Source organism: Diadema antillarum, unplaced genomic scaffold (assembly GCF_040938485.1).
Source record: "Diadema antillarum isolate AM-2024a unplaced genomic scaffold, OU_Dant_1.0 seq00001480_RagTag, whole genome shotgun sequence".
NCBI lineage: Eukaryota > Metazoa > Echinodermata > Echinoidea > Diadematoida > Diadematidae > Diadema > Diadema antillarum.
This window is the reverse complement of record NW_027272219.1, coordinates 398,048-409,875: the sequence shown is the minus strand read 5'-3', so window position 1 is coordinate 409,875 and position 11,828 is coordinate 398,048. Positions and strand designations below refer to the sequence as shown.

Genomic DNA, 11,828 nt, shown 5'->3' with positions numbered 1-11,828 from the left:
AACAATCACAACAAACAGTAGATGAATGAATAAAATGCCTTTTTTATTCATCGATATCGAGCTTACCACTGCTGCAGTGAAAAGAATAGATCTTGTATACTTTTGCTAATATTTTTTGTTTCTTATTGACGGATCTAGTGGAACATTGGAATAAAATGTGACAAGAGCAACTCGACTTCTGATGTTCAAGTTGACTCCATTACAAGAAAAATATTTTTTAAAAAGTAAAACAGACAAACGGAATCATGAGTCAAATTAACTTGTTTTCGGAAACCAGTTAGGTACCAGTCACACTCACGATTTGTTTGATGTAAATTGGACATGTTGGATAATGCCACCACCTCATCATTCTTCCATTAGTAAATTCGGCAACTATACATTACTGACGATATTATACTCCCCTTAATCGTTACAACTCCTGAAGAAATTTGATGGCATGCATTATTACTTCATAATAATTATTCAACCCAGACCAATTACGCCATGGACACCATGGACACAATAATAATATTACTTTAATTTTAAAAAATTCTTCTTGGTCAGGTTTTCACCGATTTTTTTTTTTTTTTTTTTTTTTGGGGGGGGGTCTTTATTTGGCTAAGTATTATTTCATTCGTTTTCTTTTAACATGTACCTTTTTTTTTTAGATTTGAGAGGAAATATGCCTAACAAGCTTTTCCATGTCTGGAAATAAATACTAATGATTGTGTGAGTATATACATCAACAATTTTTGAGGATATGAACTTCTGCTATAATACATTTTGGGTGTCGATAATACACTGTTATTCACAGAGACAATAAAGCTTATTTGTTCCTGAGTGCAACTGTCAAGCAACTAACTATACCACACCCCCTGATTTCATATTTGAGAATGGGACAGAATCCATTCACCCTTTCAAAATCATTTGATGCAATGAATATACAGTAATCTTCGTACCATAATGGCGTAAAGAAGATAAACCAAAGAGCTGCTTCCAAGCCAGTGGAACGACTCGTGGTATCTGTCTTGCATAAAGCAGATCATTCGAGGATTTCTTGTCTCAGCTTTTATGGCTGCCCCGGATGGTTTCAACCATGAAAACGCATTAGTTAACAAAATACAATGTATTTTATTTATTATTTCTATTTCTCATCTATGATAACAATTTACCGACACTTAGATTTGCTGTGCAATGGTATCCCCCTTTCTTCATTGGCAGTGCGAATGGACCATGGGTGCGTTTGGCAATTAATGCATGTAGGATGCATATTTTATGCAGTTTTATTGTTTGTTTGTTTGTTTTTATTTCTGCATTCAATCAGATACAATTTGAATACAAATTTCAAAAAGTACAAAGAAAAAGAATAGCAAGTGCAGTGAAATAAATCGATAACAGTATACACACAAATAGATACACATAGGTGATTGCATTGAGCAATGTAGATATACACAGAAACATAAAAATGAAATATACAGTATTTTTCAGTAAACAACAGAGATCATTGAATGCAGGAGACCACCATCGTATAAGCGATTCAGCTTGAAATGGATGTAGGCCTAAAAAAAAGGACTATCCAACGACACAACTCTCTTGGAGGAAAGTGATCAGGTGAGTGCAGTGCAGTTGCAGGTGTGAGTGCAAGATGCAGTTGAAGGAAGAAATAGAGATTGCCAAAAAAATGACAATCATTTACCATGAATATTTGTTATCTTGACTGGTTTGGAGAATATGATTGTATCAAATATCGTTTTAGTGAAGCTTTCAAAGAATAATGCTTTGCAGGACTTTATATTGTCCGGGAGATTATTCCAAATGTCCGGACCCGAATGTCTTATAGATTTATGTGTCACTAATAATTTGGGATTCAAAAGATGGAAATTTCTACATATACGAGTAGGGTACGAATGGACAGAAGTATTAAACCTAAACATGTTATTAAACGATGATGGAAGTTGATCATGATTATATTTAAACATAGTAATTACTGCTACTTGAATAATATTCAAATAAAAAACCTTCAATGTTTTACATTCATGAAATAAAGAACCAGTATGAGCCAGAAAATGCGATCCTGTACAAATACGTATAACTTTTTTTTTTTTGTAATTTGAAAATAGAAGTTACCCCCTTTTTATGAATGACCTCTATTGGTTCTTGAGAAGGGAAAAGGACTGGTTTGAAGTGTATCATGCATATGGGTGGGTGTCCGTCTCGTGGCGTGCACCCGGGGCAGTTAGGCCTACATGATTAAACTCTGGGGTTTGAGTAATATGTTCCCCTGACAAGACAAGATGGGCGCTCTTCCCAGGCATGAAGTACAAGGAGCAGTTTATACTATTACTCGGCAATGCTCAGGCAGCACATGAAGTGAGGGCGATTTGATGATGCCAGCACGCGCTCAGACACGCGTGGTTTGGCAGCGTCGTGGAGACGTCGCGAAGACGTCGCCGTGAAACGTCTCTTCAGTCTCCGGTTGGTCTCACTCTCAAACACGTCTCGGATTAGTCTTGCTGTATATGGAGACTCAACTGGAGACTGAGACTGAGTATATGGAGACTCAACACACTCAAAAAAAAGTGGAAAAAGTGAGAAAAAAAATGAACTTGTTTGATTCTCCCGCAAATCCCCGGGAGACCCACCAGGAGAGGTCACGGAGACTGGTCGCGGAGACTGGTCGCGAAGACTCATACTTCGCCATCAGGTCGCCACCGAGTCTCCAGATCAATGCAAGCCAATGAGATCAATTCCGACAAATGAAACTGGGGCCCGTTTCATAAACATTGGGCGTATAAGTTGCAATCAATCGCAATTGCGCTTCATAGAAAACTTTGCGATTGATCGCAAGTAACGCTCAATATATACATGTATATACTGAAAGTTACTCTTGATTTTTCTTGAAATTAAGCGTACGTCACGTGTGAGATCTTTATGAAACAGCTCTTACACTCAATATCGAACTTCCACTCGATTAATCAAGTTAGGATTAATAAATCGAGCGTAAAATCAATCGCAACTCTTTATGGAACAGGCCCCTGATATGGCATAATCCTATATCATCTGATAATATGTGATTCTTTATAAATTGATTGGTAGGGTCATAGCTATTATTTCGACTAATAGGCCTATTGATTTTTATTGCAGCAATGCACATGTTTGCGCAATTTCTATATCCGTTTCTTTACCATTGTACTCATCTTTTGGAAGTATACCATAGGAAGGGCGAAAATCAATTGCCATGAAAGACATCGAATATGATGTGACTCGATGATCTCTTGAACCTCCTTGGTCAGACATGTTCAGGGCACGTAATAGGGCCTATACTCTTTGGTTAAAGGGGTACAGTTCCATCGGTTGAGATTGGGGTTGAGGTTTCCAACGTTCTGTGATGATTTTTTTTTTTTTTTTTTTTTTTGGATAATGAGAATTTTTTAATCAAATATGAAAGAGCATATAATTCTAAGAGGATTTCAAAGTTTATTAGAAGAGACTTTCTTTTGAAATGGCTGAGATATCCAAAACAAAGCAATCCTATAACACTGAGTAGGTGGGACCTACCTTTCATTAGGATTACTTTGTTTTACTTTGTTTTCGGATATTTCAGCCATTTCAAAACCGATTTTCATCAAATAAATATAAAATCCTCTTAACTTTTCCCAGTACTTTATAATTTGCCATATCTGCGAAACATAGTTTTCTATGCCCTCATACCACCACCTGCATGTCATTCAAGCGTGAGGGTAATAACAGCCTGCACTGCCGCAATTTTTGACGCCAGTTCATACTCCGCGCCCATGATCCACCCCACCCTTGAAACGACACTCGCTGCCACCCACACGGTATACAAGATTACCAGTATGTATGCATCGTATCCGACACCACACTGCGGCGATCGACGGACCCTGGGAGTCTGTAATCTCTTTGACTGTACCAAAGATCCTACGCATGATAATGGAGTGTATGACTATGATACGTGCAGGCTTGGGCAGGGAGGGACAGTGGTACACCCCTGACAGGCTGGAATCTCTTTGAAGTGAAAGCACCCAGTCAGTAGTGTCATGTGGATACTCTATGCGGAAGAAATAAAGTAAAATCGCGTCGTCACGGCATATAGTATAGGCTGAATCATTGTTCACCGTCACTTATGTTAAAGGCAGGCCTTGATGAGAGCCGCTGAAATTTGTGTCGGAACCTGCACTCGAAAGGAGCGGGGCACTCGGGGCAAGATCCACATTACACTACCGGTACGGCCGTACTGGCGCGGCGCGTCTCTTCATGACGGGTCAACAAAGGTGTGCTATCAATAACCATGGAAATCATGAGTCAGTATGAGATATGTTCTGGTAAAATTACACTCTGTTCAGATGTTCTCTAGTATTTCTCCATGCACAAGTCTGCTTCAGTGCCTGTCCATAATTTAGATAATCTCAATGATTCTTCTATTCGTTTGTTTGTTTTTTTGTTTTTTAAATGAGCTAGGTAGGAGGGTGGAGGAAGGGATGGAGGGGTGGGGTGAAGGGAGGTGCTGCCCCCACTCCTTGCACTGGGTTAGAGAAAAAAAATCAGAAAGAAAGATCTTAGGAGATCTTTTCAAGCTAATATTCTTTACTTATGTAATTGTATGCTGGTCTGTTTTATAGATACAGTTGGTATGCCTGTGAGTGTGACATGCACGTCCTGTATTATAAAATACACTGTCTCTTAAACCGCGACCAGCATGAATGCGAATCGTTCAGTATAACCGTGACTGTGTACAAGAAGTGCCCCAGTGGGCCCAGGATTATAATAATATGTGAGTGTGACCCATCACCACATTACAAGGCTGCTGCAGACATGGAGCCAAGAAAATCTGAAATTATTAAAGGTGATAAGACTGATGGCTGAAGAATCAGGAATTTTATGCAGTTTACAGTCGTAGAATAATTGGAGGAACAAAAATTTTCAGTTTTAAGAAGTGTCGCATGTCATTATGGGATTATGATATTCTTAATTGACGTAATGTTTTTATTTACACTTTGTAATTATCCAATCTCCTGCATGCAGTTGTGCATGTAAAGTTCAAAGTTAATTTTTCTTGGTTCGGTAATGTGATCTGATGGCCTGTTTTGTCATCATTTCTCTTTCAGTGGAACAGAATACTCAACTCAAAGTGCTGGAATGCTTGAGAGTTTAATAATGTATTAAAAGTGTAATATCAAAGTCCCCCCCCCCCCCCCCAAAAAAAAAAAAAAAAAAGAAAGAAAGAAAGAAAAAAAGATAAATGATGTTTGATGTCTTAGTCCTGAATGATGACTGACCGCATGTAGCAGCAAAGTCTTTCCTATTTCTATAATGTCATTAACTGGAGTTATCATTCTTATTTACCAAACCTTTTATACTACAGCCAGAAGACTTCGTAGTGAATCCAAACAGCAGACTCATGCTTGTGGAGGAACAGAAAGCATGAAACGTAGAGGTCAGGCAGATTGTCCGAGGGAGATGATTGCAGAGAAGGGACATGCAGTCGTGATTTATCCAGTCAAATAGCATACCGGTACAATGTCATTGGGCAGCCCGACTGACTTTTTGCCGCATATTGAATCCTCATATTATGAAAGGAGGGAACCAATTTTCTGGTGAGCGTTGTATTTAAGTCTTTAAAAGCTTCGTTTTCTGTAACACATACCACATGGTGCAATGAATATGGAAGAGGAGGGGGATCTTGGCTTTGGACAGGGCCTTAAACCAGGTGCCATCTTACCCACCCGGTGTGCAGGCCACCTAGAACAAACCAGCAATGGAGTCTCTGCCCAGAATCTGAGCCTCCTCAGTCAGGCTGGGGATTCACGTAAAGCAGGGAAAACAGTCGGGTGCGCTGCTCTGCTGCAGAGCCAGCGAAGGCCGGCAAAGGAGGAGCGCAGGAAAGTGAGCGGCTCTACACGGAGACTCACAAGGAGTAGCAGCCTCGGCTCTGTTCTGCACAAAGATGACAGCGTGGGCAGGAGTGAGAGAGAGGAGGACATTCCAGCATTCGCTGGGGTACCACTAGGGACGTCGCTGAGGCAGCAGAGAGCTCTGTTTGACAGACACATGAAAGACTTTTTACAAAAGAAGGAACAGCTCAGCAATACCCCTGAAGTCAAAGGTACTGCAATATACATCATAAAACAAACAGTACAAAGTTTGGATGAGTACTATGGCTAAAAACTGCCATGCCACAGGATTTTTCTGACTGTAGGCAGATAGATGAAGTGGTCCTGAGGCAAATTCTATGACATTTGCTCCTGCGACAATTGCTCGACTGTCCTTTCTGCACACTAAGACTAGATCATAAATTCTACTCACCAGCATAACCCTAACCCTAATCCTTATCCTCACATCAAACTAAGCCTATAACCCTATCACAACCATAACCCTAAGTCCATGGAGAAAATGAGGCCAGGGCGATTGTGACAGGAGCAAATGTTGTGTCAACCTCAAGGCATTGATATTTGTTCTTATCTTGTGTGCAAGCATGTTATCTTGTTTCTTGAACTAAAGGATATTAGTTCTTAAATGTGCATAAAAACCAAGTACTATATATTTGATTGATTTATAGATGCATAATTTATTTATTTGATTTTTGTGTGTGTGCACGTGCGTTTGTGTAAATACACAAGTAAGATCACAGTAAATGTAATTGTGTAAATATTTGGCTAAAATCTAACCAATTGGACATTGTGTGTTATGCATGTAGTGTGCTCTGCTAGGCATGCTGCTACACAAGGGGGTGCAACACAACTCTTGAGTTAACAATATGGATGAAGCTTCTGTGTACTGTGTGCCCTTTTCATAGGATTCAGTTTTCATAGCATAGAACAAAGTCTAGACAAGCATTATGGCTGTCTATCGCTGTCTGAATTTTTCTTGGTTATACGCAGCAGACGAGAGAAGTGGAATTTCTCGCATTAATAATTTGCAACACTCAGCCGGGTGAGATGAATTTAACGTTTTTGTATTTGGTATCACAAATCAAACAGATGAAATTTCATATCACAAATTATAAAAGCAGAGACAACCACACACTTTTATTTTCATGCTAGTTTCATGTCATACAAAATGAGCAAAAATGTTCATTTTTACAGTATGACATGCATGCAGGTACACTTTGTTGCCTGGCTGTAACCGTTCCTTACGGGAACCTGGTATACCAGGTTCCCAAGATGAACACATGAGTGCGTACTTTCGTGGCCTAAATTCATGTCTCTTTGTGTTGTAATGCCCAGAAAAATGGGTTTGATACAAAGATAAGATTTCATTCTATCCCAATACAATGTATGTCCTCTTTCTGTTGGAAAAATGTGTATATCACAGCATTATTACTTTTTTTTCTGATTTAGTTTGCGCCTGCTTTGATATAAAACTCACGAACATAATACATAGCGATGAAAGCTGAGCTCGAGTAGATTTCTGTGTTCGCTGACCCCAGTCATCCCATTCAAGTGCCTGGTTTTGTGTAGAACAAAAGAGTCTATGAGCCCATCAGCGCACGCTCTATTCATACCTCGCACTCGATCAATATTTTTATTGTTCAATGGCACATGTGTAGTTGACCATGGAAAAGGGATATAATGCATTGCTTGACTGCTTTCACACAGGTGGATTACCACCCTGTCCGTTCTCCATTGACAGGCAGAAAGAATCTCGTTTTGGGGCATTTAAGGCACTCAAAGAATTGCGGAAGGAACGGGTTAAAACTGTTCATGTTATCATTTTAGAATGGTAGGGGGGAACCAACAATATTATCAACCTCTCAGTAGTAGTGTTCCATACAGTGTATGCCAGCATAGGGTTATGTGAATAATTCAGGTTGATTTATTGAGCCTAGACTAGTCTTCAGTCAAACTGTTTTGAGGTCATTATTTTGTCATGATATGTGATACATTATCTTTTGGTCAAGAAAAATTTCCTGCTGACTGGCATCATGTATTTCTCTTAATTTTTTATGTTTTTCTCTTTGACTGGTGAAATGTAGGTTCAGCCATACCAGCTTCATACTTTGCCGTTCAGGAGTCCATCGTCAACCGCTTGCAAACGACAACAGAAGTAAGGAATTGCTGGACAAACTCTGGAACCATTCTGATTATTATGTCATGTCACAAAGAGGAGTGATAGATGGGCTGCAAGAAATCTGGAGTGTGTACAAGCCGGGTCGTGAGGCTCTCAGAACCACTCCAATCAATCTGGCGTATGTGGGCTTGTATGTGAGGCTGTTTGTGCATCCGCATGTATGAGTGTGTGTCTACGTGTTTATGTTTATGCTTGTGTGCCTACGTTGGACATACGTCTGAGTCTGTGTATGTGTGTGTATCTTTCTGTATCTGTGTATGTGTGTGTTTTCTAGTCCCTTTGTCTTTAATACTATATGTCTGTGTGAGTGCTCTTGATAATGCAGCATTCTTAAGTTACGTACTGCTTTCCAGATGGTTTTGAGTCAATCAATATCTACGTGCCACTCAGTTTGTTCGTGTTCTGGTTTGCGTGCTATTGAAACTCTCACAACATCTGGCATTTGTGTGAAAACACTGCCCTATCTCACTTCTTTCTCTGGTACTTCATTTCATCCATTCCTCCCCATATAGTGTGTCTCCCTTTGTCACCTGAGCACGATATTAAGCGTAGCTGTCAACCAGTTGATTTGTTGGGGTTTTTTTTTGTATTTTCTACCATGATAACATTTTTTCTTCCATCCAAAGTACGATATGAAAGTGTATTGGGTTTTAAATGACTAATGTTTTAACTCTTAAATTTGTTTTGCATATTTTAGAATACAGTAATATAGAATACATTATTAAAAAGTCGTAGGGATCGGCAGTTTTCTTTTGTTGATATCGAAATATCGTTATAACCGAACAAATGAATCATAAAATCACATTGAGTGGATAACGTTGCGGCCCCAATTTTTACTTCATTGTAATCAGAATTTTGTCATAACTGTGTTCATTGGAACACGAGTGCATTAGACTTTCCAAATTTTAAAGCCAAAATGTAATTATGCACCTTCTGGATATGCATTTTTCTTTCATCTGCAAAGATTGTCAGCCATTATACAGTCTATCTAGTGTTCATGTATGTATTCTGAATTTATGAATATCGTGATTTTAAATGAAGCAGTGTATCAGGACGGTGTACAAAAAGATAGTTGCAGATTACTGCAGAATTGAGGTTTTAAATAGTTACACACTTCATTGAATTGTTCATTTATTTTTTGAGGCTTAAACTGAAAAGAAGACATCACTTAAGACATTATTAAGTGATACCTTTATGTAATATTCATATTTTCAAAGCTGATTTATTGTTTGTGCTTGCTAAATTTTCTTGTACTCTGAAAAAAAAAGAAGAAGATAGGGATAGTACAGTTGAACCTCTCTTATCCGGCCTCCCTTTATCCGGATCTCTCTATTATACGGACGCAATCTCGCCGTAATTTTTTTTTTTTTTTGGATAATTACGGGAGGAAAGGGGGATTCCCATCTCCTTGAGAACTCCTACACAAACACATGAATTACATATTACTTCCAACATGATTAACATACATTACATCAAGTTTCCTTCCCAATTGCTTACCTTCAGACATTTTGACATCCCCAAACATCCCCAAATCATCGCATTTTGAAGCGTAATTTCGTCGACTCGTACAGTTTATTTTCAAGATCTACTTGATACATTTCTTAATACATGTAATTATTTAGGTAAATCATCTCAAGAATTTATAAAAGAAAATGATTTCATTCTTGCAAACACGAACCTCTATTTTGGGGTCTGTTACTGAGTGTAACAATGAAAAGGTTGCAGTATACACATTACTACATGTGGTACTACAACGGGCTACATCAGTACATGTGTATGTATATGTACATGTATAAAGCATTGAGTCTCCCGTATCCGGCCAAATCCCTTATCCGGATGAGCCCCGGTCCTGACTTGTCCGGATACGAGAGGTTCAACTGTAGGTAGAGGCCATGGATAAGTCATCAACTTTGATGGAAAATCAGTGTCATGATAGAAGTAATTGCTTTTTAAGTTTACCATTATATATCAATACATTTTAAATCAACTTGTAAATTATGACTTTGCCCTACTGTGAACAGAATCTGTTTTTGTTTTGTATTTTAATGTGTGTGTTTGTGTATTTTATATATATTTTTTTTACCCAGTTAATCTATTTTACAATGCCTGTTGTGTGCTTCGTGGGGGTGAGCCCCTTCTTCAAGCATTGCCCCTAATTTGCCAACTCTACATTTGCTTCTTTTTTTTCTTTTTGCTGGTGTAGGAAGTGGCAGTTCTGCAGAGCGAGCTGGATGCATGTAGGTCACAGCTCGACAGCAAGTACCGCGCCATCCGTATTCTGCAAAGTCAGGTGAGTAGTCCACGGCTGGCATTATTCAGTTGCTATTGCGGAATTGCTATGTTCGAATGCATTGAGCACTGTGATATATAATAATGAGGGGAAGGATGCATATATTTTTGAAGTTGCTTTAGAAGGAAATGTAGTTTGCAAGCCTGTACAAGACTTGTGAGGCAACAACATCACCCCTTTATCTAATATTGCTGTTTCATGAAAAACAAACGAACAAGTAAGCAAACAAAGACAAAATCTGTAGACTTAAAAAAGTTCCTAGAAGCTACAAAAAGGAATGCGACAAATGTTCAGGTTAACAGGTGCAATCCTATTATCAATGTGTGGCCAGAAATCTATATATAACTCAGCTATTGTAATCAGGCTGTCTGAATTGTGACAAGGTTAGATACAAAGCACAATGAAAACTAAATATGCCATGTGCTGCACACTGCAGCAGAGCCATCTTTTTGATTTGATGCATTGTCAATTTTTATGCCTCCGCCACGAAGTGGTGCCGGAGGCATTATGTTTTCGGGTTGTCCGTCCGTCCGTCCGTCCTTCCGTCCGTCCGTAATGAATTTTGTGGACAAGGTAACTATCAAAACCTGTTGAGGTATCCTAATGAAACTTGGCATGTATGTGTATTAGGGGGTGAAGTTGTGCCTATCAACTTTTGGGTGCACATGCTCAAGGTCAAAGGTCAAAAGGTCAAGGTGAAATACATAAAATTTCACTATTTTCACCATATCTATTGAATGCCTGAAGATATTTTCTTGAAACTTAGTGTATACATGTATTACCCAATTAAGATTCTCTGGTGAAAGTTTGGGTCATGAGGTCAAAGGTCAAAGGTCAAAAGGTCAGGGTCAAATACATCAAATTTCACTATTTCCACCATATCTATTGAATGCCTGAAGATATTTACTTGAAACTTAGTGTATACATGTATTACCCAATTGAAATTCTCTGGTGAAAGTTTGGGTCATGAGGTCAAAGGTCAAAGGTCAAAAGGTCAGGGTCAAATACATAAAATTTCACTATTTCCACCATATCTATTGAATGCCTGAAGATATTTTCTTGAAACTTAGTGTATACATGTATTACCCAATTGAAATTCTCTGGTGAAAGTTTGGGTCATGAGGTCAAAGGTCAAAGGTCAAAAGGTCAGGGTCAAATACATCAAATTTCACTATTTCCACCATATCTATTGAATGCCTGAAGATATTTTCTTGAAACTTAGTGTATACATGTATTACCCGATTGAAATTCTCTGGTGAAAGTTTGGGTCATGAGGTCAAAGGTCAAAAGGTCATGGTCAAATACATAAAATTTCACTATTTCCACCATATCTATTGAATGCCTGAAGATATTTTCTTGAAACTTAGTGTATACATGTATTACCCAATTAAGATTCTCTGGTGAAAGTTTGGGTCATGAGGTCAAAGGTCAAAGGTCAAAAGGTCAAGTAAGAATATTAAAACTTCTTTTT

At 38.6% G+C, this 11,828-nt stretch overlaps 1 protein-coding gene across 1 annotated transcript in view; it reads left to right on the top strand.

Moving 5' to 3' along the window:
- Positions 1 to 3,974: 3,974 nt before the first annotated feature.
- LOC139709912 (coiled-coil domain-containing protein 125-like) overlaps positions 3,975 to 11,828 on the top strand; it is a 30,108-nt gene continuing 22,254 nt past the window's right edge. Inside the window, exons 1-4 of the mRNA XM_071621870.1 lie at positions 3,975 to 4,271; positions 5,363 to 6,103; positions 7,973 to 8,043; positions 10,271 to 10,357. Of these exons, the coding sequence (XP_071477971.1) occupies positions 5,656 to 6,103; positions 7,973 to 8,043; positions 10,271 to 10,357 (606 nt within the window). The 5' untranslated portion in view covers positions 3,975 to 4,271; positions 5,363 to 5,655. The remainder of the gene's footprint in view (positions 4,272 to 5,362; positions 6,104 to 7,972; positions 8,044 to 10,270; positions 10,358 to 11,828) is intronic.